The 17,704-nt window shown below is 49.7% G+C and overlaps 1 protein-coding gene and 1 long non-coding RNA gene across 3 annotated transcripts in view; both read left to right on the top strand.

Moving 5' to 3' along the window:
* The window catches only part of CNTFR (ciliary neurotrophic factor receptor), a 434,396-nt gene that overhangs the window by 415,005 nt on the left and 1,687 nt on the right, over window positions 1-17,704 (top strand). For both annotated transcript variants that reach the window (XM_081213125.1, XM_081213126.1), the window contains 2 exons: window positions 10,267-10,447; window positions 16,767-16,911. In XM_081213125.1, the coding sequence (XP_081069251.1) occupies window positions 10,267-10,447; window positions 16,767-16,911 (326 nt within the window). The remainder of the gene's footprint in view (window positions 1-10,266; window positions 10,448-16,766; window positions 16,912-17,704) is intronic.
* The window catches only part of LOC308597426, a 396,194-nt gene that overhangs the window by 362,444 nt on the left and 16,046 nt on the right, over window positions 1-17,704 (top strand). The gene's annotated exons all lie outside the window — the stretch shown is intronic.

Genomic DNA, 17,704 nt, shown 5'->3' on the forward strand with positions numbered 1-17,704 from the left:
TGGATATAACTGTTGAGGGACAAAATGTAACTATTAAGCTCGAAATAAAATAAAATATGAATGGGAGGCGGGGAGAAAGTCACTGGCCACCAGCTTGGGAGAAAAAGTAAAATTTGTATCCTCCCCCAATGCATTTGTATTAGAACTTTTCCAATTACAAGTCCAGGTGGATCAAGGAGTATTAGAAAAATGAGTTTTTTTCTTACCTTAAAAGAATTGCATGTCATTTAAAAATAATAATAACCGTGATTAGTTGAGATTCGCGAGGGGGTTGGACTGGAGGACCCTTGCAGTCCCTTCCAGCTGCACAATTACACAATTCTAACATGTGAGGAGACGGGGGGGGGGGGGTTGTGCCTAGTCCCAGGAGAATCCACAAATGATCCAGCATTTGCAAGGGGGCAGGGTTCATGAGGAGTGGCCTCGCTCACAGTTCAAGGAACCACAGCGATTCTGCCTGGCCGCTTTCCCTGCCCACGCTGCTCCTCTGACATCTCTTTCCCTCCTGAAACTCCTTTCAGAGCTGGCACAGAGTGTTCCTTCTCTCCTTTGCCTCCTCCTCAGTGCCAGTTTGCTCCCACCTCAAAAAAAAATTTTAAAAAAAATCCTGCATGCTTTCCTTTAGTTCTGCAGGTCATTAGAAAGCTCCTTCCTCAGCCACCAGGGATCCATCCAGCTCTTTCCAGCTCTCCTTTGCATCAAAAAGAGAGGTTCCAGTTTGTGCGTCTGATATTGCCCCCTTTTAAAAAGCTCCGTTTATGCTGAGCTGCCAGTTTCCCTTTGCGCTTCCTACCCAGGAAGCCTCTGCATTTAGTCCTATGTCAGTCTCCCCCTCCACACACACCCTTCTTCTTTTTTCAAAGCCCCGTGTCCTAATTTTCCAGCTCTTGCTCTCCCCCAAGAGAGAAGAATGGCCTCCTTTTACAACCGCCGTTTCTCTGAGCTGCTCATCTCGGCCACCTCGTCCTCCGCTAATTTCTCCCGAAAGGTCACCTCGCTCTAAATACCGTCCCGTCTCCTGTGGGATCCCTCCATTCTCTGAAGCTGCAATTTGCTCTGCTCTACAGGTTGAGAGGCTTCTGAATATTCACAGTTCTGATCTCGCATTCCCTCAGATTATTTGAGCGCTGGGTGTGCCCTGCAGTATCAAGCAGACACAAAGGGGAAAATTCCTCTGAAGACCTCCAGGATGAAAGCCCTCGCACAAACCAAACAAGCTTTCTTTCACAGAACAGCAAAATAGCACTTGAGAAGGTGCAAAGTGCTGGAGTCCCAGAGGTGACTGTAGAATCATAGAATTGTTGAGATAGAAGAGACCCCCTGCAAGGCAGGAATCTCAGCTAAAGCATCCAGGATAGATGGCCATCCGACTTCTGCTTAAAAACCTCCAAGGAAGGAAAGTCCATGACCGTTCCCCTGTTAAACAGCTCTTCCCAACAGAAAGTTATACCCAGTGTTTAGTTGGAATCTCCTTTCTTGCGTGGCGAGCCCCCACCCCCCACCCCCAGTGGAAATAAAGACACATGAGACAATTATTAAGGTTAATGGGCTAAATAAGGCCACAACTTTATTGGTTACAGGTGATGAGCAGTATTGGCTTAGGCATTGGTCCTAACTGACTATATCCGACTCCAGCCTGTCCGCTTGAAGTCCGGGAAGGGTTAACCACCAGTAGGGGGAGTCCTGCTGATGCACATCAAACAGGAACCCCTCCTGGGGGTCACCAAATGTGGGCGTGGCTTAGGCCCTCACCTCCCCAGGCTTTGGCCACGCCCCCCGGAATCCTTTACAGGACTACCCTTCAATATGTGGGGCAGGTGATGGCGCTTCCTCCCCTCTTCCATCTACAAAGCAATACCAATGCCTAGCCGCCAATACCCAGAAAGTTGTGATGATTTGCTACAAGGCAGGTGAAAACCAAGTGGTTGGTGCCAATTTGCCAAGTGGAAAAATTCCCACCAGGCCCCTCAATGGCGACAAAGCAAGGTCCACAGCAAGGTCAAGGAATGAAAACCTTATAGGGCGGGAGGGTGGGGAAAGCAGGAACAGCTGGCAGGCGGCAAAGAGGGAGATCCCTGGCCGCGCCTGCCTTAAATAGGGCAGGCCACGCCCCCAGAGCCGGCTGACTGGCCGTCCAGAGGGTGATGTGGCCGGGGATTCCCCCAATCATGCAGGGGCTGGGCTCCAACCGCCGCACTCGTGTTGGGGCCATGACGCCCGCAACCCCAACTCCTCCCAAGGGTGGAGGTGGCTTTGTCACTTGAAGCCATGGGTTCGAGAAAACAAGCTTGCTCCATCCTTCCTTTCTCCATCTTTTCCTTTCTCCTATATTTGTGCCGACTCGCCTGTTCTGCACGAGTCGTGTCTGCTTTTTGGAACTGACTTTTCCCTTCGCTTGGAAAATCTGATGGTTGCTTTTGTTGCACTCTCTTTCCCTTTATCGCGCAAAAGAATAAGAGCATGAGAATAGCCCTGCTGGATCAAGCCAGTGGCCCATCATGAAAGGCAGTGTGGTGTAGTGGTTAGAGTATCAGACTCGGACCTGGAAGAGACCAGGGTTTGAATCCCCACTTGGCTGTGACCTTGGGGTCCAGTCACTGCATCTCAGGCTAGCCTTCCTCGCAGGGTGGTTGTGGGGATTAAATGAGGCGGGGTAGAGCCGTAAATCTAGTCCAGCCTCCTGTTCTCACAGTGGCCAAGCAGATGCTCCAAAGGGAAACTCGCAAGCAGGATTTGAACACAAGACCAGAACTCTCCTCTCCTTTGGTTTCCAGCAACTGGTGGTCAGAAGGATAGGAAATCTGTCCATTTTGGTTTCTCTCTGAAATCTATTGACCTTTAACTGCACAGTTCTTTATGTTTGCAGCTTTGTCTGGTATACATATTTTTGCAAATAGCATTGCCTCATAGGATGTGCCTTTGAATGTCCTTTCTGCCTTTAGGTGCATTTTCACACCCATTTTTGGGCCCGAGAACGACAGTGCAAAATCCAGAGCAGTGTGCATTTTAAAGGATAGTTGAGTCTTGTTTCAAGACATGTGACTTTGGTGGGTTCACACTGCAAAACAAACTGAACCAAACCATTTTTTTTACTTTAAATAGATTTTCTAAGCAGCACCACTAGCAATTAAGCGACACGTTTAAGGGATAGGGAGGGAGCTGTTCATGAATGCAGAAGAGGGTTTTGGGTGCAAGCGTCTGAGAGCTAAAGCACAAGAACCAAAAGCAAATGTCACAGAAGCATAGAATCAGAATTGGAAGAGGTTCTGTGGGTCATCTAGTCCAACCCCTCACAATTCAGGAATCACAGCTGTTTGGGCCAGATCCCAGCAGCTTCTCCCAGTTTCTCCTTGAATGACCCATACTGATTTCAACCCTCACTTGGTTAACCTATGGGATTAACTGCTGAGAGAGCTGGTGGCCGCCACAAAGTCAGGCGGCTTCCCAATTAGGCATCCTGGAACCGAATCTGTGCCAAAGGCCCACAAAATCTATTTCTGCACGTACGAGCGAGAGGATGCCCTGTTGCAACGCTGCCTCGGTTGTGTCAGGTGGACGCAATCTCTGCTCTTAATTTTAGTAACTGCAAAAACATATTTCTAGATGCTATCGATGGTGATTCATCGTTTCTGAAGCTTGTAAGATTGCATTCCAGGAAAACTGGTGAGACGAAAGCAGATAAATGAATAACGAGCGTGGTTGCAAATTCACTGGACAGGCGAACAATTTGCCTGTTTAGTGAATAGATACCAGTGGTCATTAATGAATTTCAATATCAGCAGCCATGTACTAAGACAGGGGTCTGCAACCCGCGGCTCCGGAGCCGCATGTGGCTCTTTTACATCTTTGCTGCAGCTCCGGGGCGGATACTAGCGAGGGGAGGAGGCGCATTGTGCGCCCCGACACTCCCCACTGTGGCGGGCGCTGTACTGGCTGTGACGTCGCATGGGGGCGGTGCGTACGTTAGTCATGCACCGTCCCGACGTCACCTTCCTGCCCGCTGTCAGATCGTGGCTCCGGGGATATATTTGTTTTAAATGTCGCAATGGTTTTGCGGCTCCCAGTTGTTGGCTCTTTTTGTCTTAAAGGTTGCAGACCCCTGTACTAAGAGCTGCTGTGCTGCTTACTCAAAGCAGGGGCTCCTCGTCTTGAATGGGCTACCCAGAGCCATCCAAACCACATATAAAACAAGATGTTGGTCTGGACATGCCTTTGGTCTGATCCTGCAGAGCTGCGCTTAGGCGCTGCCAGGGCTCTGGGGTCCCGATTGGCCTGTGGGATACCAATCCAGGGGGCCGCGAGACAATTCTTTGCCGGATGGACCCATCTGAGGGGCCGGCGTCTTGGGCGATGCCCTTGGACGGCAACCTCTTTGCCCACCCAGCACCTTCCCACGGCTGCCGGGAAGAACTTCACTTCCAGGAGACGGAAAGAGGAAGGGGCGCGTGGGAAAGGCAGCCGCTGTCACCTCGAGGTTTTCGCCCTTTCCTTGGGCTGGTTTTCCTGTTCTGGCTCCTTAAACACAAAGCATTAAATATTTAGGGCACCGTTTCTTTCCCCTCCCGGCTTTTAAGTGTGTAACTCAAGCCAGCTTGGCCCCCGCTTCCTCCTGCTGCCTCGCAGCCACGTCCTGCCCCTGCCCGAGTGCGCTTCTAATGCGCTCAGATGTTCCTTTAATGGATTACCTAGCCAGGAACTGGATACCTCGCCCTAATGGATCGCTAATAGCCTGTTTCTGGTTTCGCAGGCTCTGCTGGTTAACTCACACCATCCGCCCCAGCTTCCTGGCCTCCCAAACATGTTGCCCGTCACACTGACACATCTCCCGAAACATGCGCTCGTCACCTGCGGCCACAAGGGTTCACAAGAGTAGCCAGCGCATTGAGCACCGTCCTGTCCGGAGGGATGTCCTTGGGGAGTCTGAGTGATGAAAGTGTTGGCAGTGTGTAAGGGGAAAGCACATGGTGTGGTTTTTTTGGGGTGGGGTAGACGCTTCCCTCGGGACACACCATCCAGTTGCAGAAAAGGGGAGCCAAAATTGTCAAGGGTCTGAGATAACTCCTCTGCCAGGAATGGGTGCACAGTTTGGAAGGAAAAAATGTGCAAGGAGGAACACTGGAACGTGTGGGGGGGGGGCGTGTAGTGATCATGAAAGGGGGCAAATAGTTGCTGTCTCAGGCAGAACTTAAGAGTCCACCACCTTCTGAAGGAGTCCGTTCCACTGTTGCTGTTGTTGTTTGTTTTTGTTTTTTAAAAAAATTATTAAGAATTTCAACATAACAATTTATCAAAAACATATCATCCTCATTTCCCCCCTATTTTCCCCTCCCCCTCCCCAAACCAGAAACCCCCACCCCCAGACTTCCCTCAGCTCCTCTCTCTGATTTTTCAGCACATGTTAATCTCTGCATATTACAAAACTGTAAAGATCCTTAATTTATCTTATCTATATGTTACCAATACAGTGGTACCTCAGTTTACATACGCTTCAGGTTACAGACTCCGCTAACACAGAAATAGTGCTTCAGGTTAAGAACTTTGCTTCAGGATGAGAACAGAAATCGTGCTCCGGTGGTGCGGCAGCAGCAGGAGGCCCCATTGGCTAAAGTGGTGCTTCAGGTTAAGAACAGTTTCAGTTTAAGTACAGATCTCCGGAACGAATTAAGTACTTAACCTAAGGTACCACTGTAATATATTTGTGTATGTTTATTCAAAACCTGCCAAGGAGTCCAATTCAGTTTGTTGTTTCTTTAAGTATTTTGTAAAAGGTTCCCATTCTTCTTTGAAGTCACAGTTGTCCTTATCACGCAGTTTGTGTGTCAGTTTCGCCAATTCCGCATAGTCCATCAGTTTCTCTTGCCACAGTTCTTTGGTGGGGATTTCTTCGTTCTTCCATCCTTGTGCTATTAAGACTCTTGCCGCCGTTGTCGCATACATGAAAATGTTCTTCAATTTCCTTGGCAGGTCTTTTCCTACAATCCATAACAAAAATGCTTCAGGCTTTTTTACAAATGTTAATTGGAACATTTTTTCCAACTCATTATATATCATTTCCCATGAGTCCATTCCACTGTTGAACAGCTCTTCTTGTCAGAAAGTTTCCCCAAATGTTTAATCAGCATCTCCTTTCTTGTAACTTGAAACTACAGTGGTGCCCCACAAGACAAATGCCTCGCAAGACAGAAAACCCGCTAGACGAAAGGGTTTTCCGTTTTTGAGCTGCTTCGCAAGACGAATTTCGCTATGGGCTTGCTTCGCAAGACGAAAACGTCTTGTGAGTGTTCCGATTTTTTCCCGCTTCCCCCCTTTTTTCTAAGCCGCTAAGCCTTTAATAGCCTTTTAGCCGCTAAGCCGCTAAGCCTTTAATAGCCACTAAACCGCTAATAGCGCTAATCCGCTAAGCCGCTAATAGGGTTGCTTCGCAAGACAAAAAAACCGCTAGACGAAGAGACTCGCGGAACGGATTATTTTCGTCTTGCGAGGCACCACTGTATGGGTCTGAGTCCTCCCCTCCAGAGCAGGAGAAAACAAGCATGCTCCCTCTTCCATGTGACAGCCCTTCAGATATTTGAAGATGGCTATATATCTCCTCTCGGTCTCCTCCCCTCCCAGCTCCTTCAAGGGCTCCTCCTAAGACTTGGTTTCCAGACCCTTAACCATCTTTTTCACCCTCCTCTGCACACCTTCCAGCTTCTCAACATCCTTCTTAAATTCTTAAACAACTGGACGCAGTATTCCAAGTGTGGCCTGATTAAGGCAGAATAGAGTTGGACTATGACTTCCCTTGATCTAGACACTAGACCTCTGTTGATGCAGCCTAGAAGAGCATTAACCTGTTTTTTGCTGCTGAATCACACTGTTGACTCAAGCATTATCACCATACTTGAGAAAAGAGTGATGTAGCTTTGCAGCTTGTCACAGGAGAAAGTGGGTTTATGTGCATGGGTTGGGAAGCCCTAAAACCTAAAGCTTCTGTCATTTGATCAGGGACTAGCACCATGCCATTGCTCCAACTGGAAACATCCCCGTGTACAACAGCACGCAAGAGGTTCTCTAAGGTTACTGAAGTTTTCCACAGGGTCAGAGTGCTTCATTTCTGTTCTCTGCAGCTGACTTGTGCTATTCTGTTAGCAATTTCAAATCCAGACATTACCAGCATAATTTGCTGGAAAGTTCAGAAACTCTGCTGAACCCAAACTGCTGGATATCTCAGTCCAAGGTCTTTTGTCGGGACGTTAAATCTGACCTTCCTAGCAGGGCCATTTTAACAAAGTTAGCTAAGACAGTTTGCAAACAAGCCGAAATCTGTCCGATCTGAGTTGTCCTGCCAAGTCGTGCTTTGATTAGGCAGACAGCTCTTAAAAGGCTTTCCGGATTATTTTGGGAAACTGCACGTCCTGGTCAAATTGACCAGGACAACACAAAATGGGGTGATGACGTTTTGGAACTGCTTTGGTCTCTCCCCATCTCGAAATGGAAGGGCTGGCAGAGAGGCAAGCCTTGGAACCGTCTCTGAGCAATGGCCTGCACGCAGTCAGCTCATGCACGAAGGCGAAACCAGCCTCTAATCTTGGAGAAAGGAGAGGTGCGGAAAGATGATGGTTGGGGGACTCATCTGAACGAGCAAGAGAGCCTAAGGAGAGCGTGTGAGCATCTTGGAATTTGGGGGAAGAGTCTTCAGTAAGAAAGCAAAAGCCCCAGCCTCTGAGTCGTGCCATCTACTAATAATAATTTTACTATTTATACCCCGCCCATCTGGATGGGTTTCCCCAGCCACTCTGGGCGGCTCCCAACAGAATATTAAAAACATGATAAAACTTCAAACATTAAAAACTTCCCTAAACAGGGCTGCCTTCAGATGTCTTCTAAAAGTCAGATAGTCCTTGACATCTGGTGGGAGGGCATTCCACAGGGCGGGTGCCACCACCGAGAAGGCCCCCTGCCTGTTTCCCTGAAACCTCACTTATCACAGTGAGGGAACCGCCAGATGGCCCTCGGAGCTGGACCTCAGTGTCTGGGCTGAACGATGGGGGTGGGGACGCTCCTTACTGAGCCGAAGCCTTTGCCAGTCCCTGGTCAGTTTTGTCAAGTGAGCAGTTCAGTTGCATCTGGGCTTTAGTCCTGGGCTATTAGAAGGTTCCTTCTGCTTCCTAGTCATCTAACAGAGTCTTCCTTCTAACCCTCCAGTGACCCTTTCCCTTGACTGACAACGCCTCTCCATTCTCTTTCTAGCAATGGAGCTTTTCACCCATGCACATGGAGCATGCAGATCAGGGGTCTTGTGCGTTACCTATGAACCCCCTTCCTAATCCAAATACCATTTATATCAATGGTTCCAGCATCTCTCCTCTCCCTTCGGCAAGGAGGACTTTGCAGCAGTCCCAGCTCCTCTCGCCTTTGTTAGCGGAGATTGTGATTTTGTTTCTATTGTCCGATTCTGATTTTCTATTATATTTTATTTTTATTATTTTAAAAAACAAACAAACCCAGAGTTGGCTAAGAGGTAGCCCAGGTGATAGGACCTGCACTGGGGGTAAAATGGTTCACTGTTGCCCACCCAACCCGGCCCCAATCCGGGCACCTGCCTTTCCAAAGCTAATGATTCAGGAAAGTTGCTGCTACCATTATTCTGGAAGTGCCAATTTTGTGAGCTTTCTTTTTTTTTAAAGGGCCCAAAAGATGCCTAGTATTAGGTGTGAATTGTGCAACTCACTCATTTATTGAGTGTATAATGGGGAGAGGCGGAGCAGTTATTTTGTGAAAATTCCCTGCAGCGGAAAAGTCCCTCTTTTCAAGGTTGATGGCTGAGAACTTGGATGAGCAGGAATGGATGGGGTGGGCTTGGGACTTTAGGGAAAGTCATTTGGAAAGAGGTGCACTTCCTCTCAACTGGCCTTCCCCAACTGCTGCCCTCCAGATGTTGCTGTACTACAACTCCCTCCAGCCTCTGCCAGCACAGCTGCTGCAGATGTGGGAATTGGAGGGGGCAGTTCAGAAACACCTGGAGTGCAACAGGTTGGTATAGATATAGAAAATCATTTCACTGGATGGCATGTGCAAGGCCTTGCAGAGCCAGGCAGAGGCCCGGGCGAGGTAGATAATGTGCCCCCCCCCTTTTTTTACCCTGGGGATAGCTGAAGTCTTATAAATAAGTAAGTATATAAATAATTTTCACAAAAGTTATGCTGACAAATAATTTTATTTCAAGGCTTGAACCATATCTGCATATAAAGACAAAATGGAAAATATAGATATACAATGTTGTTGTTGTTTAGCTGTTTAGTTGTGTCTGACTCTTCGTGCCCCCTGGACCAGAGCATGCCAGGCATTCCTGTCTTCCACTGCCTCCCACAGTTTGGTCAAACTCATGCTGGTAGCTTCCAGAACACTGTCCCACCATCTCGTCCTCTGTCGTCCCCTTCTCCTTGTGCCCTCCATCTTTCCCAACATCAGGGTCTTTTCCAGGGAGTCTTCTCTTCTCATCAGGTGGACAAAGTCTTGGAGCCTCAGCTTCAGGATCTGTCCTTCCAGTGAGCACTCAGGGCTGATTTCCTTCAGAATGAGTAGGTTTGATCTTCTTGCAGTCCATGGGACTCTCAAGAGTCTCCTCCAGCACCAGAATTCAAAAGCATCAGTTCTTCGGCAATCAGCCTTCTTTATGGTCCAGCTCTCACTTCCATACATCACTACTGGGAAAACCATGGCTTGAACTATACAGACCTTTGTTGGCAAGTTTATGTCTCTGCTTTTTAAGATGCTGTCTAGGTTAGTGCTTTTTAAAAATACATAGGGAATGTATGCTGACTGAGGCCCCCTTTGGAATCGGAGGCCTGGGCCAAGTGGCCCATATGCCCCCCCTCTGTCTGTGCCTGGGCATGCAATCCCTGATACATTTACCCAAGAGTAAGCCCTGTTATATAGCTGGATTTACATACACCAAAAAGGTTTTTTCCCTATCATCCAGAAAATACTGTATCTATTTGTCTGTTTCTCTATTGTTTGGCTCCCATGCCAGTTACTGCTCTTCAAAACCTAGCTGGGTTGGGTGCCAAGTTTGTCAGGCTAGGAATGCCAATCAAGATGCCCTCAGGCGCTTGTCATGGCTTCCGGGTGGCACTTGGCAGCTTCCTAACCTGTGCCATTGGACGTTTGGGCACCCCCAGTTCTGCGCAAAGCCATGGCTGCAACATCTCATCCCCAAGAGGTGCTGGGACGCTGTGAATTCATTGGCAGCCCCCAATGACCCTCCCCTTCTCCCCCTTGCAGGTGGAGCTGTCGGACGGGACGACCCACATCATCACCGACGCCTACGCGGGCAAGGAGTACATCATCCAGGTGGCAGCCAAGGACAACGAGATTGGCACGTGGAGCGACTGGAGCGTGGCCGTGCATGCCACGCCCTGGACTGAGGAGCCCAAGCATCTCACCACGGAAGCCCAGGGAGCAGGTGAAGCCATGGAGATGCAGGAAGAGGAGGGTTTTCCGTGGGGACGGGAAGAGGGAGTCGTTTCTGGGGAGGAGGAGGTCTCACTCAGCCAAGGCTAGCGCCAGGGATGGAGTCAGATGATGCAGAGGCCCTTAGGAGTGACGTTGACTCTTTGTTCAAGGAAACCAGACACAACTCAGCAGCAGTAGGTCTTGCCCCTGTGGAGCAGTTGGTCCCCATTTTCCACCCTTCCATAGGCTCCTCCTCTCCTAATAATAATAATAATAATAATAATAATAATTTATTACAGTGGTACCTCGGGTTCCATATGCTTCAGGTTACAGACTCTGCTAACCTAGAAATACAGTGGTGCCTCGCAAGACGAAATTAATCCGTTCCGCGAGTCTCTTCGTCTAGCGGTTTTTTCGTCTTGCGAAGCAACCCTATTAGCGGATTAGCGCTATTAGCGGTTTAGCCGCTATTAAAGGCTTAGCGGCTATTAAAGGCTTAGCGGCTATTAAAGGCTATTAGCGGCTTAGCGGCTTAGGAAAGGGGGGGAAATCGCAAGACTTTTTCGTTTTGCGAAGCAAGCCCATAGGGAAATTCGTCTTGCGAAGCGCATTGAAAAATGGAAAACCCTTTCGTCTAGCGGGTTTTTCGTCTTGCGAGGCATTCGTCTTGTGGGGCACCACTGTAGTGCTTCAGGTTAAGAACTTTGCTTCAGGATGAGAAGAGAAATTGTGCTCCGGCGGTGCAGTTGCAGCAGCGGGAGGCCCCATTAGCTAAAGTGGCGCTTCAGGCTAAGAACAGTTTCAGGTTAAGAATGGACCTCCGGAACGAATTAAGTACTTAACCCGAGGTACCACTGTATTTATACCCCGCCCATTTGGCTGGGCTTCCCCAGCCACTCTGGGCGGCTTCCAGCAAAGTATTAAAATACAGTAGTCTGTTAAACACTAAAAGCTTCCCTAGACAGAGCTGCCTTCAGATGTCTTCTAAGAGTCTGGTAGTTGTTGTTCTCTTTGACATCTTGGGCGTGGCGTTCCACAGGGCAGGTAGTAATAATAATTAATTATTTGTACCCCGCCCATTTGGCTGGGTTTCCGCAGCCACTCTGGGCGGCTTCCAACAAAGATTTAAAAAAGATTAAAATGTCACACATTTAAAAATTCCCTGAACAGGGTGCCACCACCGAGAAGGCCCTCTGCCTGGTTCCCTGTATCTTGGCTTCTCGCAGTGAGGGAACCGCCAGAAGGCCCTCGGATCTGGACCTCAGTGTCCAGGCAGAGCGATGGAGGTGGAGACACTCCCAAATATTTCCCAAGCATCTCAAACTGCATCTGCTCCCCTCTGGGATCTGGTTGTGCCCTTCTTATTACCCTGTGCATTCTTAGAGACCGGGGTGGGAGGGGAACTTGTTGCGGCCAGAGAGGGAGGCTCCTGGGATTATTCAGCAGCCTTTTGACACACACACCCTTTCCACTTCATGCTGTGGTTCCTGCATGTTTGGGGGTTGGACTAGATGACCCTCGGAGCCCCTTCCAATTCTTCTGTACTTCTGTGTAGCCCATTTTGTAGACCAGGTGGGAGATTCCGCATCAGAATGAAAGCAGTTGGAGGGTAGCAGCCAGGCGGGCCACATCCCCTTTCCTTCTGTGGGTGCTGATATTGTCTGCGCCTGAGGCCCACCAGATCTGGAGTCCTCGGCCAACAGGGAAACAGGTCCCAGATGTGGCCAATATCTGGGAGGTCCTGTAGCCAGCTTTGAAAGTGGAGGAACTTGCAATGCATGGCTCGCCACAGCCAGCCCTGTAACACCCAGAATTCCTGAAGGCCACCGCAGTTGCTCAGAGATAAGGAGTTTTGCAAAACAGCCCCTTCTTTCCATGCCAAAGATGGGCAGTGCAGGCATAAAGGACTTTTGAACTTTTGCAAGAATCCATCCGTTTTGCTTTGGAAGGAAAGTGGTGGTGAGCTGGGTGCTTGCCTATGGGGTGCTTTGGGAGTGGGCTTCCTGCTCTGCCAGGGGGCTCAACGAGAGACCCTTCCCAGGGCTATGATTCTGTGTGCCTGAGGAGTTTCTGCCCTGCTGCCTTTGGAGGTAGGCTCTTCCGGGTTTAAGGTGCCCATTTTGAAGGGCGAAGGCATGGAACCACGGAAGGGGAGAGGGCTCTGGCGCTCCAATCCTGCTTGCAGACGTTTCCCATTGGGACATCTACATGGCCACTGTGGGGAGAGGATGCTGGACTGAGTGGGCCATTTGGCCTGATCCAGCAAGCTTTCTTTATGTTCTTAAAGGACCCCTGACCATTAAGTCCAGTCATGGCTGACTCTGGGGTTGCAGCGTTCATCTCGCTTTACTGGCTGAGGGAGACGGCGTACAGCTTCCGGGTCATGTGGCCAGCATGACTAAGCCGCTTCTGCCGAACCAGAGCAGCGCATGGAAACGCTGTTTACCTTCCCGCTGGAGTGGTACCTATTTATCTACTTGCACTTTGACGTGCTTTCGAACTGCTAGGCTGGCAGGAGCAGGGACTGAGCAATGGGAGCTCACCCCATCGTGGGGATTTGAACCTCCGACCTTCCGATCAGCAAGTCCTAGGCTCTGTGGTTTAACCCACAGCGCCACCTGCATCCCAAACTCTTTATGTTCTTACGTGAGGGTATAAACAACTATGACTACCTGAATGATGCCCCTGCCACCCCAAAGTGTTTTTTCCATTGGCGTGCCCATTTCTTAAGCTCTGTGCTGTGTCTCTGGCTGGAACACCATTCATCAGGCTTGCAAAGTCCCCGTTTCCCTCGACAGCACCACCACACAATACAACTCTCCTCCTCCAGAAGAGGTTCTTGCTTCTACCAACACCTCCAACAGTAACAGTGCTGCTGGCCAAGGAGATAGGCTTGCACAGAACTTCACAGGTTTATCAAAGGAGCTGAGGTCCTGCAATGACTTTATCCGTGTACAGAATTCCAGACCCCAAGACATAGCGATGGCCCTTGAAAAGGAGTCACACAAGTTCAGAGGAAGTTGCTTTGGGCTTATCCTCTTGTCCCGCTTTCCTCTAGAGAAAACTGCTCTTTAGCACTTAATCAGAGCAAACAGCCATCCAGGTTTTCTGTGGATTGCTGTTTGTTCTGATTCAGCACTAAAGAGCAGGCTTTTTCCTGGGAGAGGAGTGGGGCAAGGAGGAAACCACTCGGGCCCATGCTTTATAGGCACAGAAGAAGAGGAAGTGTGGACGAGGCCTTTGGAAGAACTTTCCAAGGGTAAGATCTGTTAAAGAGCAGAACGGACTCCCTTGGAAGGTCTTGATCTCTCCCTCTCTGGAGATTTTTAAGCAGAGGTTCTCCAGTGTCTCCTGAGACAGTTGTTTGCCAACAAGGATGGCCAACGGTAAGGGATTATTCAGCTGAGAGTTGGACTAGATGACCCTTGGGGTCCTTTGCATGATCCTGCATGCAAATCCCATGCTCTGCCCACTGGGCTAAAGTCCCTCTCCCATCATGGAGGCAGAGAGGTCTGTTAACGGCTGTGAACCACGATAATACAATGGAACTTCCTTGTTCAGATGCAGTCTACCTCTAATGCCGGGGATGGAGGAAAGATCAGCCAGCCTCATGCTCTTCTTGCGACCTTCCCAGCGGCTCATGGTAGGATCAGAACACAGGATCAGATGGACCTGGGTCTGATCCTGCAAAGCTGCTCTTCCGCCTACCACTTGCCAGCTGGCTATGCTCTCCCCACCAGGAAAGGGCAGCGGGGTTTCAGGAAACCTGGGAACCAGAACAGGCCGTGTGCTTCGCAAAATCTCTGGCAAAAGGCGCTGTCCAGTGTGGGTTTTTGTAGCAGCACACAACGGGAAGCCTGTTAGCGAGGAAAGCCGCAAAGTTAACAACTCTCTGTTTCTAGGAAAGAGCTGGGCTGGCTTCCAAGTGCATAATGTGATATCAGCCTCTGGCTTCCCAGAAGCAGCCGTGCAGAGTCCGGGCTGGTCCCCTCAGCTGGCACCGGCGCTCGTGGGGTTGGGAAATCGAGCAAAAAAAATGCTGTCCACTACTAGGAAAGCACCGGGAGGCCTGCCAAAGACCCTCGGGGCGTCTGGTGGTGCGCGCACACACACAGGGGAATGTGCAAATTATCGTGCTGACAGCCTTTGTAGAGACGGCACATTTCGGCACGCCAAGGGGGTCAGCTCTTAGGGGCTGCCACGCAGGTGAAATCACCGGCCCTGACAGATTCGGAGAATGTTGCAAACTGCATAAACCCGGACTGTGCAACATCACCCATGCTCCCCTCTTTGGTCCTGTTCAGGTGACCATTGGTGTGTTGGGGACAGGCTGGGGTCTCTCTGCGCCTGATATTTCTTTGGATGCCCTTTGGTCCAGAAATAGCCAAAGTCCAAGCCTGAACATTATTCCCACCTTTCCTTGGGCTTGCTTTTATGGTTATAGGAAGCGGGTAGCGCTGTGGTCTAAACCACCAAACCTCTTGGGCTTGCTGATCGGAAGGTCAGCGGTTCGAATCCCCGCGACGAGGTGAGCTCCCATTGCTTTGTCCCAGCTCCTGCCAACCTAGCAGTTTGAAAGCACGCCAGTGCAAGTAGATAAATAGGTACCGCTGCGGCAGGAAGGTAAAAGGCATTTCTGTGCGCTCTAGTTTCCGTCACGGTGTCCCGTTGTGCCACAAGCAGTTTAGTCCTGCTGGCCACATAACTCGGAAAACTGTCTGTGGACAAACACCGGCTCCCTCGGCCTGAAGTGAGATGAGCACCACAACCCCATAGTCGCCTTTGACTGGACTTAACCGTCCAGGGGTCCTTTACCTTTTTACCTGTTTATGGTTAAGCAAGTGCAAGTCGCTTTCAAGAACTACACTGAATAGTCACATCAGTGCAAGACAGAGGATTTCAAGGCTGGAGATATTTTGCAAGTGTCACATTCTTTTTCATCTTTTTCTCTACCTGTTCATTGGTTTTGATTGCCTTACACTGTTATTTTGGGCCCCGTTTTGTTTCTTTAACGCTGGTGTGACAAAGCGTCCCCGTGATATCACCCCAGCCAGTTTTGGACCATGCAGCCAATGTTACAGTGTCACAGTGCAGCATACCCAATTAGCTTAGGTTGTGTGATGATGGTCAGTACCATAAATGCATGCCTCCATGCCCTCCCCCCAAAAGGCAAAACAAGTAACTCTTTGTGACCATTTTGTGACCAAGAAAGATTGAATAAGGGACTCAGTGATGGTCAGTGTCCTGCAACTTGGACTTTAGTGTGAGCAGAGACTGCCCTCTGGTGGCCATGCGGCTTAGCATGCAAGTAGGAAGGGCAGCAGGCATCTAAGCCCCATTGACGTCAATGGCATTAATTGCTCTCCTAATGAATATCGTTTAGCAATGTTCTCCAGTGGGTTGCACTTCCTCATCTGTCTCTTGGTGGTCCCTGTGTGGTGCTGTGAAAATAGCACCCAACATTATTATTCATATTATTAATATTGTTCATTTCATCTTTATCCTGCCATTCCAACATGGAGCGCAGGGCAGAGTACATTCTCTCCCCCCTCACAACAACCTTGCAGAGTAGGGCTGGGTGAGAGACAGCAGCGTTGGATTTCATGGCTGAGGGAGGAGACCTTACTTGGAAAATCAATACAACCCAGGTGGTTAAGAAAGCCCAACCGAGGCTCCATCTCCTCAGAATATTGCGAAAGAACAATGTCAATCAACATCTGATGATCTCCTTCTACCGGTCAACAATAGAAAGTGTCCTTTCATAGTGCATCACGGTGTGGGACGCTGGTTTGACATCAGCTGATAGGAAGTGCCATCCTAGCAGTTCGAAAGCATGTCAAAGTGCAAGTAGATAAATAGGTACCACTCCAGCGGGAAGGTAAAAGGCATTTCCGTGCGCTGCTCTGGTTCGCCAGAAGCGGCTTAGTTATGCTGGCCACATGACCTGGAAGCTGTACACTGGCTCCCTCGGCCAATAAAGCGAGATGAGCGCCGCAACCCCAGAGTCGGCCACGACTGGACCTAATGGTCAGGGGTCCCTTTACATTTACATTCTGCATGGACTAGTTGCATGGCAACATGTGCAAGTGGCTTGAGATACCTATGAGGGCCATATAGCATCTATTCAACAAATAAAACAGCAACAATTTGTTGTTGACAAAGGGCAGCTGGACATATAAAGAGCCCCATTACCTTCAGGAGCTGAGGGCCTCATCAAACCTCAATCCGACCCTGACTCCATGGGGCAAGGAGAGGGGGGGCCGCTGGATGCCCGCTCTACCTGTGCCCCTGGCATTAATCCCTTTCCCTTGCTTTCCCCTCTCCTTCAGAGACGACGACCGCCAGCACCTCAGCCTTTGTGGTCCCCACCACCAGCAGCATCGGGAACTCGGAGGAGCAAGGCAGCGATGGAGCCACCGCCCTGTCCTGGGTGGCTAGTCTGCTCTTGGTGGCTTTCAGCATCCACTTTATTTAGTGAGTGTCTCTTAAGGCCTCTCCTTGTGGGATGAAGGGGGCAGGGGGGAAAGGGGAAAGAAAATAGGGGGGGTTATATGGAAGCTGGCATCCGTCTGTCTCGGGAGACGCTGGAGGGGTCCGCCTTTGGGGGTGAGGTCAAGCCGTGGGGAGGTTGTGGCTGCTGGGACCATGGACCGCTCTCCCTGTGGACTCGCCTTCCTTGGAGGTTTCTCAGCAGAAAGTTCTTCCTGACGTTTGGCCCCGTGAGAAGAGGATGCCGGACTAGACAGGCTCTCCATAGGATCTTTTTTTTTTTTTTTGTTAGATTGTTTTTATTAATTTTCCAATAAAAGACATCCAATTAACATATCAAATCATGATCCAATAAAAATAAAATAAAAAAGGTCGAATTATCTTCCGAATTGCAATTATTAACGTATTTTTTGCTCTATAAGACTCACTTTTTCCCTCCTAAAAAGTAATGGGAAATGTGTGTGCGTCTTATGGAGCGAATGCAGGCTGTGCAGCTATCACAGAAGCCAGAACAGCAAGAGGGATTTCTGCGCAGCACTCCCTCTTGCTGTTCTAGCTTCTGGCTTAGCCCCTCAGTCCCTTCCCCCACCTCCCGGAAAAGCCCCCAAGAGCCACGCAGGCTGCCCTTCTCCCTCCTTGGGGAAAAGCCTGCAAGCGCCGCACACACGCTCCACGCGGCTCGTGAAAGGGAGCACTGAGCAGAGCCTGGGGTGCATACAGGTTCTGCTCAGAGCTCCCTTTAAAGAATTTTTTTTTCTTGCTTTCCCCCTCTGAAAAC

The sequence above is a fragment of the Podarcis bocagei genome (genome assembly GCF_964188305.1).
Source record: "Podarcis bocagei genome assembly, chromosome: 11".
NCBI classification, from domain to species: domain Eukaryota; kingdom Metazoa; phylum Chordata; class Lepidosauria; order Squamata; family Lacertidae; genus Podarcis; species Podarcis bocagei.